At 37.3% G+C, this 21,465-nt stretch overlaps 1 protein-coding gene across 8 annotated transcripts in view; it reads left to right on the plus strand.

Annotated features, from left to right (window-relative positions):
• Positions 1-21,102, plus strand: part of flrt1a (fibronectin leucine rich transmembrane protein 1a) — a 55,864-nt gene extending 34,762 nt beyond the window's left edge. For 2 of the 8 annotated variants that reach the window (XM_083531590.1, XM_083531588.1), the window contains 2 exons: positions 1,913-2,498; positions 17,724-21,102. In XM_083531590.1, coding sequence (XP_083387716.1) covers positions 17,860-19,953 — 2,094 coding nt within the window. In that variant the 5' untranslated portion in view covers positions 1,913-2,498; positions 17,724-17,859 and the 3' untranslated portion in view covers positions 19,954-21,102. The remainder of the gene's footprint in view (positions 1-1,912; positions 2,499-17,723) is intronic. The other 6 variants (XM_083531591.1, XM_083531589.1, XM_083531593.1 and 3 more) reach the window with 4 other exon arrangements.
• The last annotated feature ends 363 nt before the right edge of the window (positions 21,103-21,465 follow it).

Genomic DNA, 21,465 nt, shown 5'->3' on the forward strand with positions numbered 1-21,465 from the left:
CAGTTTCATAAAGCTTTCAACCACACTGCGACAAACAACACAAACAGCTGGATCATAGAAAATATTTCCGCACATACTTATGACTTGTTAGCATTCGAAAGATCTCAGTCAAATTTCAAAAGGGATTAGATTAAGCGGCTCCGTTTATTTTGCCACGTTCAAAAGGGAGCTGTTTGAAGTGGCTGAAAACGTGTGCTAAAAACTGCTGCATTTCAGTTCAGCACTGTTTTAACACACACTTTTTATCTTTTTTCATTTCAGTCTAATCCTTGTCAACATCTTCAGGTGCTGTTCCAATTAATAATAAAGTTTTTTAGCGAGTTATTCACGAATATGTGATCAGTGCAGCAGTGTGCTGTTTGTTCACCATTCAGTAAACATTACTGTTTAACAGTCATATTCACACACCACCGTGAGCATCAGCCAGTCAACAGCTTACTGTTTTGTGTGGAAGACCTTTTGTTTCAGTGACAAAGAGAAAATATAAACATTGTTATAAACAGATTGTCCTGCAAATAGAAACACAGTTGAAACCGCGAGACAACAGATATAAATGTCCTGTTTTTTTACACTTGAGATTCACTACAACACGCTAACACCTTTTTCGGAGCAGTATTGAAAATGTGAAGAAAAAAAAATACATTTTATTTTTATTATAATTTTCTACATCCCTTTTTTTTTTCTAGTTTAATTTCAGTCTTGCATAATTTGGTCATTTGGATTTATTTTTATTATTATTTCTTTATTTAGTAGTACAATTTTATATTATTATTTTTGCTTTTTAATTTTGGTTTTAGACTTTCCTCCTTAAATGGAATGGAGGTCATTATGAATATGCAGATTCCAATTACAGGCATACTAAATCCTTTCTCCTCTTTTTTTCTGTTGAATTTTTTAGTGTTCAGTGTGCTAAATGAAACTGGCTAAAACTATAGTAGAGCTACGATTGTCTCAACCAGAGCCTTTTTTAATACTAGATTTACTCTAACAAGAACTGATTCATGTTTATATGTGTATATTCTGTCTGTCTTTTTCACATAATGTCATTTTTATTCCATTATATATTTTTAGCAGAAGTATTATATGCAATAATATTATAGTATAATAGTAATAATTATTGAGTAGTATAACAGTTTATTTTAGTCATGGCAGAAAGATTTTACATTATCGAAAAAATCTGAAAGAAAACAATGCTAGGGCTATAGTCAAGACTGCCATTGTCAATTCTGAGATAAATGTGAGACCAGGACTAGCTGAAATTGAATCTTTAGGGGGTAAAGTCCAAGCCAAGTCCAAATGAAAGGAAATCCAAAAAACAGCTTATTCTTTTCTTTTTTATTCTTTCTACTCTTTCTATTCTTTTCAGTCTATGACTAGACTTGGTTACTAGGTTAAGACCAGACTCAAAGAGTCAACCCAAACATTTACCTCAATGCAAAGGAAACATTATTGATTGGATCATTCGCTATTTGGAATTTCAAAATGGAACCCTTGCGAAATTCCCATCATATTATTTTTAGTTGTTTTACATTTTCTTCATATTTACTATGACACATGATTGCCTTTTTGCACAACAGTGACCTACATAAAGAATTTATATGTTTCAAGCTACCAACCAAACAATCTCACAAATGCATTGCAATTAGCCAGATTAAAAGTTAAGGTTAAGCAAAAATCAATCCAAGATTTAGTTTGAAGATTCCAACTCCAATTCCATTTGTAATCCCATTATTATCCACTCACACTATTTCTGAAAGACCTTAAACAACCATTTTAGCTTCAAAAAAATGTACGCTAGCATTGTATCCATTTCATTTCTCCAAAAAGGAGAAATCTTTGTTAAAAACCCTTTTGCTTTGATATCATCTAATATAACTTTATTTCTAATAAAAGCCTCCATTTGTTTTCTCAGCAGAACAAGGGCTATTCTGGTCTAAACAAGGATCAATGGTCCCTCCTTCTCCTTAACCATCTCTGGCAGGCACAAGGGATTTCATTTGAATTACCAATGACGTTCAAGAGCATTTTCTTTTCCCCAATGTGAAAACAAACGCCAGCATTAAGAAAAGTTACAGCACACCAGAGACGGTGGGAAAAGATTGCGTATGCTGAGCAAAAAAACATGCTGGACAATTGTGAATGAGACAACGGGTTATGACCAGCAAGGCAAAGTCCTCAGTGAGAAAGATCCAGAACTAATGTGATGCTTTGAATACCTAAGGGATTTTCTTATTTTAAAAAAAATGAATCGGAACTCAGTTAAGTCGATCGAATGTCAACGTTTTTCAATTTGGGATTTCCTGGTGTCGCCCTGAACTCCAGTCTGGTGTTTTGTAGGAATTAATACACAGTATCCCTAAAACCCTACTTCAAATCTGTGGCTGGAAACCTCTGGAACATGCATGGAGATGGACACAAAGAAAAACACTACAGTTTGGATGCAGGTCTACTAAGGCTTCACCCAGAGGGAAGGAGTCTCCCAATCCTCACAATCAAAGGTAATGTTTCTTCTACATATAGACTCCCATCGCTAGGAACATGCGTATGCATTTCACATGTTTTGCAAGAAAGTCATCTGATTGTAGGGTTGATTGCATAATCATTAGCTGCTTGCATTAAATTAGCATGTGTGATTGATATACACGGCAGTATGTTTTTAAGATTCCAGAGTTTTGGAGTTGTGGTCTCCACTGAGACCCAGATGATTAGCAGATATTCAACCAGACACTATTACCAGACAAATTACCAACGCTGCAATGACTACAAAACACATACCATTACTGGAATGGCTACAAAGCAAACTGGGTTGTGTAAAAGTGCTGCTACTGTAGTGAGTAAAAAAGTTAAAATCGAAGTAGCGATCAAGAAACTTACTCAGGTAAGAATAAATAAGTGGAGTAGTAAAAAAAAAAACTCTTTACAATTAAAACAAGCTATGGCTGAACTGCATGTAAAGAAAAGTAACCTTATCTGGTTAGCTAACATTTCAAATGAAGTAGCCTGTGTGGTTCATTAGTTCATGTTAATTCATGCATATTTCTAGCTACATACTTAGCTCTCTATTAAAGAGACTCATTATACATTATTCGTGTCATTACCTGCTTAGCACTGCTATAAACCATAGTAGCATTGTAGCACTTTGATATATTTAGCACAATTGACAGTCACTACTGAACACCAAAGTGATACTTTAAGCTGAATACAGAGCTTTTCGATCAAGCCTATCTTTAGCTTTAAGCTGAGAGGATATCAGCATTATTATCGTGCTGTTTTCTTTGCAGCATTTAACATTTACAATACCTGAATAATGGGCCAGGGATGCTTATATGGATCCGAAAATTGCTCAAGTAAAAATACTGGTACTGCGTACTATGACAAGTATTATAACAAGTACACCCAGTTAGATAATTTTAACAACTGCTATTTACCCATAATCCTTTCACCATCAAGCAAGCTGTACTATAATTAATTACCCATGGTGCATTTGGTGACCATCCATTCCCAGGTACTATATGAATCATAAAATAAAATAAGAGCAGAGTTTGGCATAATACAGATTAATAATGTATTATTATACAGTATATACAGTACATTAATAGTGTAATGTACTGTCTGCCAAAGTTTCTCAATCTTTTAAAACTCCTGTTTTCTGGAGAATTTATGAGGTCAACAATTAAAATCACAAAAACAGATTTGTTTCAGATTTATTTATGTTTATTTACCCAAAACAATTTCATGCATGCGATCCAAATAAATTCTGCCATCTTCTAATTTTAGAAAATATTGGAGTTATAAAAAATGGAGTTATAACTACTCTAGGTACTATTGCAACTTATCTTTCGATGAGTTTAGATGGTCAGTGTCTGTTGGTGATTTAGACTTTCTAGTTACATGAAGATGTTTTCTAAACTTGTTGACTTTTGCCCTCTTTTCATCTGTCCTGTCATCAGCTGTGGGGTAAAGTTAAGTCATTTATGTTCATTACATAAATTATTATGGAAAATAAGTGGTCTTTGTTGACTTTAAAACCAATTGTTTATGATTGTCTAGCTGTGATCTATCTATCTATTCACTATTTATCTATTCAATAATTATCCATTAATATTCAGTGTCATTAGGTTGTTAATCATGAATTGCAAGTTCCTGCACATATGATGTATGATGGAATTCTAATAGTAATATATGCAAAGATTTTTTCAAACCTTTATTTTATGTTTAATATACATGTTGTGTACATTTGTTTCATATGCTAATTTTATACTACTTAATAATACATTGTGGTGCTAGTTGATAGTTTTATTCTGTAGTTTAGATGAGTTACAGTGGTCACACACTGCAGTAGGTACGACAGACTGGTTCAGGGTGAAGGTTGGACTGCATCAAGGATCGGCCCTGAGCCCTTTCCTGTTTGCAGTGGTGATGGACAGGTTGACGGACGAGGTCAGACAGGAGTCTCCCTGGACTATGATGTTTGCAGATGATATTGTGATTTGTGGTGAGAGTAGAGAGCAGGTTGAGAAGAGCCTGGAGAGGTGGAGATATGCGCTGGAGAGAAGGGGAATGAAAGTCAGTAGGAGTAAGACAGAGTACATGTGTGTGAATGAGAGGGAGGGCAGTGGAGTGATGCGGTTGCAGGGAGAAGAGGTGGAGAAGGTGGAGGAGTTCAGGTACCTGGGGTCAACAGTGCAAAGTAATGGAGAGTGTGTTAGGGAAGTAAAGAAAAGAGTGCAGGCAGGGTGGAGTGGGTGGAGAAGAGTGACAGGAGTGGTTTGTGATAGAAGAGTATCTGCAAGAATGAAAGGGAAAGTTTATAGGACTGTGGTGAGACCTGCGATGTTGTATGGATTAGAGACAGTGGCATTGAGTAAAAGACAGGAGGTGGAGCTGGAGGTAGCAGAGCTGAAGATGTTGAGGTTTTCGTTGGGAGTGACGAGGATGGACAAGATTAGAAATTAGTTTATTAGAGGGACAGCACATGTAGGATGTTTTGGTGACAAGGTGAGGGAGGCGAGATTGAGATGGTTTGGATATGTGCAGAGAAAAGACATGAATTATAAAGGTAGAAAAATGCTGAAGATGGAGCCACCAGGTAGGAGGAAAAGAGGAAGGCCAAGGAGGAGGTTCATGGATGTGGTGAGGGAAGACATGCAGGTAGTTGGTGTAAAAGAGGCAGATATAGAGGACAGGGTGGTATGGAGACGGATGATCCGCTGTGGCGACCCCTAATGGGAGCAGCCGAAAGAAGAAGAAGAAGAAGAAGAAGATTAAATATTAAATTTTTTCCCCTTACATTTGAAATAACAGAATAACTTTTTAGTCTTTCTTCCTTTTTTTCCTTTCTTTCTATCTTTCTTTCTTTGTTTATTTATACCTATGCTTCTCTTTTCTTAAACTTTCCTCTAATATAATTTATTAACATGATCTGTATGCTCAGATCAGAGCTACTTTATATGCATGGGATAAGAGACTGATTTTAAATTAGGCATAATGAAGTTTATTTACTCAGGAGGAGGAGATTATTGCCCAGCCTTCTGACTGGCATAAAGCACATATGGACTGTACATAAAAGTAGCAATTCTGCAATCGCAACAGAAGATAAAGAAACTGAAGAAAAAACAACATTTCAAATGGATTCAGCACAATATCTAATCATTGTAATCCAGCATCAGGAATTATTTTCTGTCCAGCAGAGCAGCAGTATCTAGCTTCACATCATGACTTGATGAGATCGATCGGTGTGGAACAGGAACACGCATGTTAGCGGAAGACACTGAACGAGTCCTGGTGTTATTGCAATCCGATTACGGCCTGTGCGTGGGAAGAGGGGCGTCGCTGGATTGTTTTTGTGTGGGTGATGATTTTCATCAGCTGTAAGATAAAAAGGGCAGAACAAGAAAGGATTAAAGGAGTTGAGTGGAAGAAGACAGAGGAGAATAGATGAGAAATGGATTTTTTTTTGCTCATGAAAAAAGGAAAGAAGCAGCAAAAGAGAGAGAGAGAGACAGAGACAGAGACAGATAAAATGAGAGAGAATCAAAGGCAAACGAATTAAGAGGAGGGGGGAATGAAAGGGGCTTATAGACAGTAGGAAGAGCTAGATTATGAGTGTGTTTGTGCATGTGTTTGTGTGTGTGTGTGTGTGTGTGTGTGTGTGTGTGTGTGTGTGTGTGTGTGTGTGTGTGTGTGTGTGTGTGTGTGTGTGTGTGAGAAAGAGAGACAGAGAGAGAGAGAGAGAGAGAGAGAGAGAGAGAGAGAGAGAGAGAGAGAGAGAGAGAGAAGGAATAAGACAGGTTTGAAAAAAAAGGCCATGATGAAACAGAAGGGTTCGCATGAAAGCAGCCGAAAGAAATTGCGACTCAATCAAGCCGCCTTGTTTCTTATTCAGAGCACGTTCAGATATGGACTATAACGGTTGAGAAAAGAGAGAGTGCATAAGAGAGGGAGAAGCAGAACGAGATGAAGGGAGAGATAGCGGTTGTTCAATTTGAATTTAAACACACTGCCATCTTTTTATCTAACCAAAGATGATGGATTGCATACAAATGCAATCCTCAGACATACTAAGCACTCACATAGCCTAAGCATACACATTATATACACACACACACTCCCACACACACACACTCTCTTTTATACACACACATAGAAAGAGAGGCAGCCTGAAATCTTTTTTGCCCACTACATATGGGAATACATATATACACACAGAGTTGAATTTACATTTGACAGAAGTGAAAAAAAAAAAAAAAAAAAAAAAAACATCGTCATAAATTGAATACAAGATGTTAGTAAGTCACTGAGGCTTGCTTCCCTGCATCCATTTCAGGAAATCCAACACAGCGACTCAATAAAAAAAAGATTAGCCGATCACAATAATACATTTTAACACACTGGTACAAATAAAGCCGTCACCCTTTTCACTGAGCTGCACTGCATAAAGAACAGTAGCTCGTTAAAATCCCCTAGCACACTATAAAATTCAGCAAAAAGCTCCTGCCTCTAAAGGTAACACGCTACCGGAGCTCCCAAGCACCTCGAAAACACCAGGATGCTAGCTGACTATTTCGCATATACTATAATTCCTGGTGAGCTGAAAAGACTCCAAAAAGAAACAGCATACAAGCATAGTAGAAAATCAAAGTAAACGGCTAGCACAACAGAATGCTAGCATACATTTAGCATCATACTGCATCGCTCATGTACTTTTAGATTTTAATAATTAAGAAGGTTTTTGTTAGTTTACTGTAACAGCAGCTCAGTGGTTAAGGTGTTGGATTTCCTATCGAAAGGTCATGAGATCAAGCACTTCTGCAGCCACACTACACTGCAGTTCCTGAGCCCTTCAGCAAGGCCCTTAATGCTTATTTAAGTTAAAGAAATGTTGTTATTTGACTATATGCAAACTAGGTGAGGTTTTCCTCTAACAGCATGTGACATTGTGTTTTATTCCATACTTACATTGCTACCTAAGATGCTAACATACTTGATGCTATGTTTATATTGAGCCAAAGGTATATGATACAGGTCTAAGTAAAAGTAAACAAAAAAAGTACGGAGTGGAGGTTTTAAGGTATCTGATATTATTGGACACTATTTTTGTGATCACAATTAAAAACACACACAAAAAACAGTGTAGAAGCGTGTGGGTGTAATAATATTGTAATGCTAGATTGACTGACAGCCTGTCTGAGACTGGCAGCCTGCTACACCACTCGAAATCTTAATACTACAATGGAGAAAAAGGTTAGCTTCTTTTTTCTTTAGCACTTTATTTTAAGAAACAGATGTGATCAGGTGGAATTGATGATTTGTTAAGTATTTTTTCTTACTTTTTCTTCAGTAAAACTGCACAGTATAAATTTGTACCTGAGAAAAAGAATCAAAAGTCCTGAGATTTAGAAGGGTGTGAAAAAATTGCTGGAAATTAAGAATGCTTTCAAAAATACATTTGTTCATAATTTTCTTTTATTTTTTATTAATTAACAATTTGGAAAGTAAAGAAACAGAAGAGAAATCCAAATCAATTGTTGGTGTGACCACCCTTTGCCTCGAATCTTGCCATCAAATCTTCTAGGTACACTTGCACATAGATTTTTTAAGGCTCTCGGCAGGTAGGCTGTTCCAGACATCTAGGTGAACTAACCACATATCTTCTGTGGATGAAGGCTTCCTCAGATCCGTTTGTCTCTTCATTTAATTCTAGACAGACTCAATCATGTAGAGATCAGGGCTCTGTGGGGGCTAAAACCATCACCTCCAGGACTCCTTGTTGTTCTCTACCCTGAAGATATTTCTTAATAACATTGGCTATATGTTTGGGGTTGTTGTACTGCTGCAGAAAAAATTTAGGGCCAATCAGATGCCTTCTTGATAGTATTTGCACTGTACTTAATATTTTAATAATTTATGCAATTCAGTGTTCCTGTACATCATACCTTTTGAAGCAGAGACTTGTCTAATGTTACAAAATCTCTTTTTTATTGTTGCTTTTCTATTGTTATTGATCTCACCACAACTGTAAGGTTACACTTGTGGTCTTTAAACCAGGCCCTCATTTAATGCAATTTATGTGTTAAGTTGAAATTTACAAAGAGCAGCATGATTTTCTGAAATGTAGTGGAGTAAAAATATACTCAGATTCTAATTTTATTTGTCACACACAAAACCATACACAGTACAACAACATTCAGTGACATGCTCATTGTGCATGGTTTGTGAAATAAAAAGCTGAAAAGTATAAAAGGATAAAAATGACCGATAGAAAACCTGAATAAAATAGAATGTACAATAAAATAGAATAGAATTGCAGTGAAATTAAATAATATATAACTAGTAATTGGTATTTAGTAGATACATTGATACATAGATAGATATATAGATGTGGTATTTTATAGATATGTAGATATTTAAGATATACCTAATATAGTGCAGCTGTGCAGTTTTTGTGTATATGAGTCCAATTGTCTTGTTCCTTTTCCTTGTCCTCAGGAAAAAGCTCCTTCTCATTCTTTGTGTGGTTGCCTACAGACCAGAAACATTTCCCTGACCGCAATAGAACGAAATCCATATATATAGAAATAGAAATCCATTGTTCAGGTGTCTGAGGTCTTCCTGGCCTTGGTCCAGCACTGCTTGCTGTAGATAGACCGCAGGTCAGGAAGCTTAGCTGATCGTGCCATCTGGAGAGCACGTCTGTCCTGCTTGGTGCTGTTCCCAAACCAGGCTGTGATGTTTTCTGTAAGAAAACTCTGATGCAAAGTTCAGAAGTTTAAAGCTCTGCAGTTTAAAATCTCTTAGGCGTCTAAAGTGGGGCAGAAGCTGACATGTCTTCTTCACCATGGTGTTGATGTAACAGGACCAGGTGAGGTCGTGTGTGATGCTAAAACCAAGGTATCAAAAACTGTCCACTCTCTCCACAGGGACCCCACTGATCAAGAGTGGGTGCTAGCTTCTCTTTTGCATCGGGGTGAAGTTCACAACCAGCTCTTTATGACTTGTTCAGCAGATTCTTCTCTTTCATTTTTGATCTAATTCAAAGTGAAATTAAAAAGTGAAAAGTGAAAAAAAAAAAAAAAAAAAAAAAAGAAATACATCAATTACACCATTAGTTTGTACTTAGCTTTTATTCATTTGTTTATTTTTTTATTTTGCTTTTTTTGGATAACCATTACTCTTTATTTTCATTTTTGCTTGGTAAGCTTTATCATTTAGGGCTTGAAAATGAACTCTATTGCTCCCCAGAGGATTGCAGCAAGTTTACGTGCATTAGTGTATTTTAAAGCAGTCAAAAAATTGACAAATGTACAACCTAAGATCAGCTGGTTCTAACAAAACCAATTTAAAAGAAAGTGTGTTAACAAGGAAACAATCTACTGATCTACTGCAAGTGGTTCTGAACCAAGACTCGAAAGAGAGTGAACGACCTCAGGCATTCAAACGGTGGACTCATCTGTACTTTCACTCTCTGAAGACCAACACAGAGAGAATGGGGAAAAACCTCTTTCCACAAGCCAATTCAGGCCCTAAACCAGGAAAACACTTGGACAAAAATTTGGACATGTCTGCACAACACCCACTGCCTCAGACTTGAGTTATCGCATAAATGTTTGACACATCTGCACTTTATTCAAAATAAATCACACTGTTTCTAATCTCTCTGTCCAACATGTAGAGAAATTCTGGTGAATGTAAATTCTACTTTTATTATTTAGATTCTATGTTTATTCTATTTTTTATTTTAAAGACAGATGATAAAAGCATTTCATTGCACATCATACTGTGTATGGTTGGGAATGAGATCAATAAAATTAGCATTTTTAATACTCTCACTTTTTTTATGAGGAGTACCCAAGTGGTAAAGTGTCTGGTAATTTAACAGAGTTCCACACCAGTGCCAAATCTCACCCTTTTTTTCACAAGTGACCGTTTTTAAGCCATGAACATCATCCTTGTGATTGGTGAGGGTGAGGTTTCTATGAACTTAATTGCCTGAGAGGGAATAAGTTCTGTAAAAGGATATGTAGATGAAGGAAAGTTTTACCCTTGTGCTGCAGATTGTGACCAGCATCAATGCCATTAGAAAGAAATTACCGATTTTGCTTCAGTGGGACTTTAATTTCGCCTGTGATTAAACGAGTGAACAATCAGAGCTGCCTCAAAGAGTAGGCGAAAGAAGCAGTCGATCAAATCCTTGAACTGTCTATCCGCTAAGATTTTAGAAAGAAATAGTTACGGGGTTTTTTTGCAATCAGAAAAGCAGCTACAGAGAACTCTAACCAAATGTTTTTTTTCCTACTGTATGTCACTGTAGATCACAGACTAATGTTACTCAGAGTGCACTTTGTAATACGACTAATTAAACATCGTTCAGTTAGCCAGCGAGAAGCTCTGACAGGCTGCAAGAGATGGAAATATAATTTGCCTGTGGCTGAAAACAGCAAATAAACAACAAAACTTAGCTGGAATATTTGAGTATGCATGAGGATTTATTTTATTATTGATCAGAGAGCATTAGTTTATGCAAGAAAGAAATGATTACCTGCTGGCTACAATGCAGCATGTAAAGTATATTCTTTTTGCAATCCATTATTTCATTTTAATGGTTTGAAATGTAGAAATATTGACATGAAGAATATATGTCATAGCTACAGTAATGGAAATTCAAGTATTTCATTACTGCTTTATTTCCTACTCTTGTTATTTTTCTATAGTATATTTGTATATGCTCATTATATGCAAGTCATATTCTCTCATTCTAGGACCTGCGACAAAAATACCGCCTAGGGCTTAGCACACCCCAGGAAGTTTGTGTGAATTTTCCTTTGGGTTGATTTAAAGATTTGTAGCAAGTAATGAGTCTAGAAAAATGAACTGTATAAAATTCAGAAATGGATTAGTCTATTTTTAGCTTGCACAAGAAAAATCCTATTAAAATGTCATTTTTTATCACAAAACTGTAGACTGCTAAAGAACCGTGACTCTCTAATGAAGTTCGTAGCCGTCTCTCAGCTTTGAACCTAAAGTTGTTTGAAATAAAGGCTAAAGCGACATGATTAAAAGATGCAGATTGAAGAAAGGACCCACGAATGATATGCAGAGATGTGCATAATTTTCTCGAATGTGAAATTTGTTCAGGTGCTGCATGACCGTCGGAGTCACCCCACTTCATGACAGTGACAGATTAATCACATTCGAGACATGCAGCATTCAAGGACACGGCAGTTACATACTGAGAGCAGAAACCCTACAGTCCATTAAAATGTAGTATCCACATCATGAAGGAATATTTAAGGGAATTTGTTTGAAAAGAAAAAAGTACTATTTCAGAATGAAAATGGGTTATGCTTTAAGCTCTCTAGAGAAAATTGTAACCTAGTTGTAAGGGAAACCCTCTGTTGGAAAGTTCTACATAGAACTAAGGGATTAAGGGATTGTAAAACCTCAATGGAAAAAAAGATACCCGTATATACACATAACACATGACAGACCGATAAATGTGAAAATTCTGTGAAACTTTTGCGACTAATTAACTGTATGTGTTATTTGCTACTCTTGGAACCAGAGCAAAAGTAACCAAATTCAGTTCTTGTACTTAGTTATGATATGCATGGCTTGGTTTAAATGAAATTTGGGTCCTGCATTTACTGTCATGCAGAAACACACATTTGTACACAATCACATAGACACAATGAGACACAAATAGTCCAACACAGCTAATCCAACACAACTAAAATTCTAATACTATTAATCACTACTGTGCTGAGAATGTTCACTACACGGATCAGATCTAGTCACTGGTGATCTTAACATGAGCCATTTCCATTGATGTGTAAAGTGGCAAATGAACTACACTCTGAAATGGATTAAGAGTAGTTACAGATAAAATAATACAAAGTAACTGCTGCTATAAGGTGCATGGGAATTGTATAAATACTCCTAATACTGGGTCATATTCAAAGATGTTGTTTTTAATGCTGAAATCTATTGTATTCAGAACTTGGAAAAACCACTATAGGAAAAATGCTGTAGAGCAGCCATTTAATTCAAGAAGATCCACCAAAAACACCAAAACATATAATTAGATTTGTATTAAATTCTGTTGATTTACTAACGTAAAACTTTCTTCTGTGTCTCTTGCTTATCGTAGAGGAATAATTCTTTGTTTATCGAATTCAAAGATTCAAATGCTGTACAGTGTTTCTCTAGGTATCCATGTGTTTTTTAAAACGAAGCACTGGACTGTGTTTAGATCGGGACCGCAATAGAATCTTGTCTGAGTTCAGAGTACAACAGACTGCTGTATTAGTCCAAATTGTACATTAGGGAGGACATTTTCAAGTGTGGTTATGTAGTGAATGGTTATGCTTATTTTGCAATGCCATGCCATGCACATTATGCAAGTATGAAGCTTGTGGTTTTAAACACAAGCCCTTATCTTTGAGGCATAGAAAACATAGGTTGAAAAAGAAAATCATAGTTATTCACAGTTGTCAAATATAATATTATAGCAAAAAAGTAAGGCCGTTTAAAAATAATAATAATAATAATAATAATAATAATTCAAACAGATTAAATACAATAAAAGATTAATGTGGCAAGTGCTAAAATACATATCTAATTAAAGTATTAATGTTATATTGCTGCATGAATGGCTTTAAATGTAGTTTTCAACTTAACCAGTACAAATTTGGTTTTATTTAACAATATGGCTTCCACACCTATTATTGTTCTTTTTACAAGATAGAACTGAACATATTATTTTGCATGTAATTTATTATTATTATTTTTTTATTATTTGTCATGTTCTGACAGTTGCTCATGCAGACGAGTTAATTAAGCCACCAGATATTAAACTGAGGTCATGAAATCGTAATGTGTGCAGGCGGTAGGCTGTTTTATTATGCTTTTAATTGGTTATTTGGAATTGTCGATTCACAGGTTAGTGGGGCAAGTTGGAGCTGAGAACTTTTCTTTTCAAGAACAGAAAGAGACTTCATGAGTTGCATCATATTGCACCAAGTGTGTGTTCCTTGTCTCATTCCTCCATTTGAATATTTATAAATATATATATATAGTAATACAGGGTTTTTTTTTTGCCATGTTTTGTTTGTGTGCTTGTTTCTGTGAGGCTGCCTGTAATTTTGCAGTTGGTTGGGAGATCAGAAGTCGGTACTGTCTGGTCGTTCATGCATTAAGGATTAATATTTAATCTCCAATTTGGTAAGGAGGGACGTGGATTCAAATAAATTCCATGGCAACAGGTTTTGAAGAGCAAAACAGGCTCCTTCATAGATCTACAGGGATTTCGTTAGTTAATGCAGGACAGGGAGAGGGAGGAAAACAAGAAAGACAAGAACAAGGGAGCAGTAGAGAGTTGAGTTTTTAACTTTTTTTTTCGCTGTTTACTGTTTAGAAGCTCTTTAGCCGAACCTTGGCTGGAAGGTGAAGTTTTTTTGTTTTTTTTTCGAGGAAACCGTGTGTTTCATCGTTTTGAAAAGTGTCTTTGAGAGCAGAAATAGTTTCCAAAAAAAGATTAGTTGGATGGCTAACAGTTGTACCTTTCCATAAAGGTTCTAGTAGGACACATTTGGGATTCTTCCCATTAGAGGCAACCAAAAAATAAAATATATTGTATTGTACTACAGTATATTGAAAGCTTAATTTCGTTTCACAAGCTAAATTTCATGAGCACATCATGGTCTTGGACCTGGCCTTTTTTTTTTTTTTTTTTATGAGTTGGTACCAAAATGTTTTGAGACTAATGGTGCTAACTGGTGCTGTTCTGACCATGTGTGTTACCACGTCTGTGATTTCATCATGGACAGCAAGTTAGAGCAAAACGCAAAATGACATTCTGCTTGAATCTGGGCAAATCTGCCACAGAGACGTTTGACATGACACACTGTACGTTTGACATACAGCGATGCTGCAATGAGTCGTTCAAGGTTTTTTGAGTGACATGCGCGCTTCAAGAGCGGAAGAACATCATTGGAAGGTGATGAGAGATCAGGAAGCCATCAACGAGCTCAACCCCCGAAGATGTCGAAAGTGGGAGATCCAACACGAATTCTTCGAAAAAGAACACTTCCAGGACTTTGTATTGCTGTGCAAGTACACTATTTTGAAGGTGGTAGTGTGTAAACGCAGATAAATAAAGTAATTTCTTGTAAACAGAGCTCGTCTTGAAACGTTTATGATACCACATCGTATAAGGAGATGCACTATATTTAACATTCATGGAAAGAGTCTCTTAACACTTCTTACCATCAGTAACTTTTCTGCCAAAGGGAAAAACTTCACTGTTTTAGTTTAGCATTTGTGTATTCTGTATATTATGAAAGATAAAAAAAATTGTCTGATGATAAAATGAATGTTTATATCTTCTACAACGTACGTGACAACAGAAAATAGCTTGTATGAAACACAGGAACTAACACAGGAATGAAATACTTTCATTCTCTGTTATTGGAAAAAACAATTTTTCTCATTTTTACAGAGAGTGCGTCTGCTTCGTGTCAGGCCACCCCATCCATGATGACTTTCCTATAACAGCATGCCCCATTGTGTTTTATTCCTCGCATATTAAACAGTTTAGTATTATACATACATTATATTTAATGGCTTCAAATGACATGTTCAGGGAAAGTTTTAAGACACCTTCTGTTCTGACAAAAATAAAATTCTTGCAGTCATGCATCACTGTCAAGCTTCATTGATTTGAATTATCCAATTCCTGGATGGCAACCAGATAACCTTATTAGGCAGAAAATGAAAAGAAATTAAAAGACAGACAGAAGGATGGGCAGATGGACGGATAGATGATGCATCCGAGATTGACCATTAACTTTCTCCACTATGTTCATGCTTCCTTTCCTTTTCTCTCCCACCACCTATCACTTATTCTTATCATATTACCTTTTTTCTCTTTATTTGTACATCATCTTCTCATGTGTTTTGATCAGCATGTATCTCCCCCTTTGTCTTTTGGAATTCGCATACATAAAAAAGTTGTTATTTATGGTCATGCATCAGCAGATAACAGTCAACTTAGCTATATCTTCTGCTCGCCATCAAATATGGCTATATCTTCTCATGCGCCAGTGTTTCCCCTCCCGATAAAGCGTTATTTTTATTTCATACACTCACGCGTGACACCTGGCAGCACCAGATATGGTTTTATTGTAATGCGGTGAATTTTATGAGCGAGCGATAACAGAGCTGTGGATAGGCTCTGTCTCTCTTGCTCAGGCTTGTCCTAGGGTCCCTGGATGTAAATTGATATGGTCCCTTGCCACCCTCACAGGGCCTGAAATATTGGAGGAGTGTGGTGTGCTGGGGTGGTCCGGCGACAGGCCGTCTGGAGAGCCCATTTTAGGCTGTCCTCTAGTGATCTGTGCGTATTTCTCAAACACAAATGTTAAGGAACCACATGCACATGCACAAACTAACCTATGTGTTGATCCTTATTTCAAAATGTTTCTTTGTTAAATACACAAAGATTTTTGTAGAGGTGCACAGCAGAGACAACAAACACAACTATGTGTGTAGTATAAAGTATGCGAAGTTAATTGGAGGCAGTTGCTAATTCGGAAAAATGTTTTGTAGAATGTTATTAGACTGAACAACATTCTACAAAACATTTTTCCGAATAAGCAACTGCCTCCAATTAACTTCGCATACTTTATTTTAAAGATAGTATTAACTTCGCATACTATCTTTTAATTTAATTTGCAAACTTTTTTCATCAGATATTTTTGTGTTCCTAACATTGCTTTGAAGGTTTTTATATGCATGGCTGTCATAAAGTAAATTGGAAAACTTTTTTTTTCCATTTATGTTTTTTTCTTTTCTCTCTTTAACTGTACTGATATATGGTTGAAAAATGATACAAAATGACATCGAGACTTTCTCTCATGTCGGGTTGCAATAACGTTATTGTTGGAGTGTTAGCTGTCAGCGAAGGCTGGTCATGATTTTCAATTGGAGGGGTAAAACCTTTTACTACCTATCAGTAACTCTTTACTATTATGAATCCATTATGGTTGAGACTTATAGCTCAAGGTCTCACAGGCATAAAACTTTAACATCTACTGATAAAAACATATTAAATAAAAGACAGGCAGCGACATTTGCAATTTCTATTTTTAAGTGTTTCCTTAATTATGTCATGTCTCTTTTAAATAGCAAGCATGGTAAACAGAGAAGCTGTCAAAATGAGCTCTATTATATTTCTATATATTTTTATTACTGCCAATAATGGTGCTGTAAACAACAACAAAAAAAAGAATCCACTTTTAGCTATTTGTTTAGAGGAAGTAAAATGATGTGCTTTTTTTTATGAAGGCAAACTTGTTTATACCGAGCTGCACAATTTACACCATGTTTTATGTATATTATCTATGTTTTGCAATAAGAATTTGTCTGTATATATCAACAGATTACATCTACGTTAAAATTGTAATAGTTCATTGCATTGCAGTGTGTACGCATAAGAAAAAAAATTTGTATCGTTTTATTTTATTTCCTTCTCTCGAGCACTTGCTCTATCATAACATTCACAGCTCCATTTGCTCTGTAATCCCACATAGGTTACTCTGTCAATCACATTCTCTTTCTTTCTCTTTCTAATATTTTCATTTGTATATGAGAGTAGTGACCTATATACCCTGTGTTCATCAACCGATTTATTTAAACAGCTTTTTAGTCCCAAACAGTACCTCATTGCCTACCCTAAACCAACATTCCCTGACCACAGCCTGGTTTCTAAATACACACAACCACGTACAAACACACACTCACAGGTGCAAAGTGTAGGATAGACATGTTTAAAAATATTTGTGATGTTTTGACAGAAATTACTATGTGCACAGACTGAAAAGGATGCATATTTTCCACATAGTCATTTACAATGTATGGTACACTCATGTGATAGACTGAAATATAATTGTGTAGTAGGTATGTATTTGGAGAGGATTTCATTAATTTAAAACATTGAAGATAAAAATGTTTGTATGTTTGTTTTGTATTGTTTTGGTTCATTAGAGTTCAATAGTTTGGCTATATTGTGTTTAACTTTTAAGAAGAATTCTGGATGAATGATTGTTTAAGATCTTTTTAGACATTTAATTTAATAAGCCTATATGGCATGTAGGCTTTATTTGGGAACGCACAATGATCTTGAGTACTTTATGTATTAATTCAAGATTATTTCTTTCTTTCTACAGGCTGGCTGCCTGAGCCTTTCTGCGGATAAGATCTGCAGCTTATAACAATATTGCTGGGGATCTGTAAAGCAGAAACTCAGAAGCGAAGGGCACAACATTAAGAAAACAAGAAGAGGAAAGGTTAGACATTGAAACCATGGCTCCTGAAGTCATGGCTGAGCTTCGTGATTGGTTCTTTCTTCTGCTGCTCTGCCTCACACTATTGGCTGAGGTGCTGCAGTGTGCTGCAACTGCTTCACAGGGAATGGATGCAGATGGAGACGTAGTGTGTCCGTCTGTCTGTCGATGTGATGAAGACTTTATTTACTGCAATGATCGTGGTCTGAGTGCTATCCCACCACTCCCCCCATCTGCCTCCATTCTTTATCTTCAGAACAATCATATAGACAATGCAGGACTTCCCACGTCCCTTGAGTTCCTCACTACTGTCGAAGTCATATATCTTTATGATAATGAGCTGGATGACTTTCCCATGCATCTACCACCATCTTTACGGGAACTTCATCTCCAAGACAACAACATCCGGGTGTTACCAAGAGCTGCATTAGCCAGGTTGCCTCTCCTGGAAAAGTTGCACTTGGATGACAACTCAGTGTCCACAGTTAGTATAGAAGATCAGGCTTTTGCCGATAATCCTCGTCTTCGTCTGCTCTTCCTTTCCAGAAACCACCTTTCCAGCATTCCCTCAGGACTTCCAGCCTCACTAGAGGAACTACGTTTAGATGATAATCGTATCTCTACTATTCCCACACATGCCTTCCGAGGTTTATCTTCTCTGCGCCGTCTTGTCTTGGATGGAAACCTTCTGGCTAACCAGCGCATTGCAGATGACACCTTCTCACGCCTATCAAACCTCACTGAACTTTCTTTAGTACGGAACTCCCTTCAGACTCCACCACTCAATTTGCCTAGTGCACACCTGCAAAGATTGTCTCTCCAAGACAATGCCTTGATCCACATGCCACGGGGCTCGCTTGATGGAATGCGTAGTCTTCAGAGGCTGGATCTTTCTGGGAACAACTTGACCACACTTCCCAGAGGTTTGTTCCGGGACTTGGAGAGTCTAGGGCAGTTGCTTGTGCGTGGCAACCCTTGGCACTGTGGCTGCAACCTGCGCTGGCTTTATGACTGGCTAGAAGCTAAAGGGAACACTATTACAGTTCGAGGACTAACTTGCCAGTCTCCAGAGCGAGTACGTGACATGCCACTAAGGGACCTTACTAGTCAAATGGATGACTGTGAATTAGCAGCAGCTGGAGGTGCAGGGATAGGTGGAGTGGGTTCACCAGGTGGTGGAGGTACTACTGGCAATAGAATGAGTGGAGCAGGAGTCAGTTCAACAACTCTGTCCCCTCCTCAAGGATCCCTGTTTACTCTGCGATCCAAGCGACCTGGTCTGGGGCTTCCAGACAAAGGCTTAGACTACACACTTGGCAGCAGTGGTGTGGGGAAGAACCTGGCCCTGAATGTGAAGCCACTATCCCATGACAGCATCAGGGTTACATGGAGTGTGGCTCAAACATCTTCCTCTTTCAGGCTTAGTTGGCTCCGCTTGGGGACTAGTGCTGCAATGGGTTCCATTACTGAGACTCTTGTAAGGGGTGACCGAAGAGAGTATCTACTTACTGCCCTCCAACCAGCATCCAGCTACATCATCTGCATGGTGCCCCTAGTCTCCGGCACAGGGAACAAGGGAGGCATGTCTGGAGGAAACACAGACACGGATGAGGCTCCAGTGTGTGCAAAGGCTGAGACATCTGATCCCAACCTGTCTGATGTAGACCAAGGGGAGGATCAAGGCTCAGAACACATCACCTCACTTCCACTTGCTGGGATTATTGGTGGAGCCACTGCTATAGTCTCTTTAACACTTATTCTCGGAATATTCTGCTGGTACATTCATCGGGCAAGGCGCTTTTCCACAAGAGAACACTACAGCCGAAGCAGCTCGCGCAAAAGCAAGCATTATGATGACTACATTGAATCAGGCACTAAAAAAGATAACACCATCCTGGAGATCCGAGGGCCTGGCTTCCAGATGACACCAATGGCTGCCAGAGAGACACCACAGCCCAAGCCAGTACAGGAAGACTACATAATACACACAATCTTCCCTTCAAATGGCACAGGTCTATACAAACCACCCCATCACACAGCTAATGCAAGCTATGGCACAAACCGTGGCTATAGAGAAGGGGGTATTCCAGATTTAGATTACTCTTACACGTGATGAGCCTGATTTAGTGAACACTATTGAAAATATGGTACTGATAGATGCACATTTTTTTTTATCTGCATGGGGTCTACAGAACCCTATTGTGCCTTCTGTCTTCATTCCAAACTAGCCTGCTGTTCATGGCACCAAGGAATCTCTAAATTGGCCCAAATGCCTACTAAGAAACCATTTTCTGTTTTTTGGCACCAGGAAGGGAATATACCATTTTAATTAATGGTTCCAGCTAGCATTTTCACTCCCCCCAGTCAACTTGGTGTGTCCTCAGCGTCATGGCTTTTTCCAGGGCTCCCTCAGTGAGATGGATACAAGGGCAGTACAAACTGTATTTTAAACAGAGATTCATTCCATTTAGAGCTCAAATCATAGGTAATATGGATTAATGGCACTTACTGAAAAAAGAACAATATATTTAAATGTAAACCTTCATCTCTTTTGACTGTAATTGTTAGCTGCCCAGCTGTTTCATAGTGTTGCTCCTGACATGATGTGGAGGAGTACAGTACTGGAATGGCTAGAAAAAGAGAGAACACTATGGGGAATAAGGATTTCTCAAAATTCACTGCTGTACAGGGAATCAAAGGATGTCTTGGCAGTGCAACTCTTCAGAGACTAAAAACTTGCTGAAGAAAACATGGGAACACTTTGGTTCCAATTTTCTTAAGTAACTTTGAACTTGGACATCTCAAGTAGGATTGTATGGGAGAATGTATGGAGTTACAAACAGTGGTCGAGAATAGTGATGCACACTAGTTTTTAACAACTCTAAATGATCTTGATATGGTAGCAAGTTCTTGCTATCTAGTTCCTTTTAACATGAAGGTGTGGGGAAATGTGATCTGTAAGGTTCGATTAGACTGAAAGATTTTTTTTTTTTAAGGTAAGAAAAGAAAATTTCAACACTATTATAAATGTTGAACACAGGCCAGGTTTGTAGATATTTGAATCCAACACAAAGACTTTTGGAAGTGAAAGTGTGAAAACATATTGTGTACCAGAATTGTTATGTATTTTCTCTTGTAAGTTTATTTATCCCATACTGCTGTCTTTTTGGTTTATATCTGTTCTATGGTTTAAACAATCTGTTTAGATAGAATGTGGTCAGTCCTGCTGCTGGTGATATTAAAAACACTGTGGTTTTGCCTAGCCCTGTAACTCGTATAATGATTAAGGATTATTTTGTGTTAAATTAATTGTCATTATATTGCCTTGAACTCCCCATTTGACCTGATACTCTCCAAACTTTACTATTATTCTAGTCAGATCCTCCCCAAAATCCTCCAGTGTGACTTTTTTCGCTCAACTGCGAAAAAACTAATGAATATTGATCAAGTTCCTGAGAAAGCACTATGATTGCCCCAAACTTTTAACTATTCTTCTAATCTGAGGTCAGTTTTAATTTATTTAATATTGCTGAAGGGAGGCTGATTCTATCACAGCACAAAAGAACCACCTCTAGCCAATAACCTTTCTCCTAAAAATGGAGTCCATTCAATGTCTGGTGGGCAT

This window comes from Silurus aristotelis (genome assembly GCF_946808225.1).
Source record: "Silurus aristotelis genome assembly, chromosome: 26".
Taxonomy (NCBI): Eukaryota; Metazoa; Chordata; class Actinopteri; order Siluriformes; family Siluridae; genus Silurus; species Silurus aristotelis.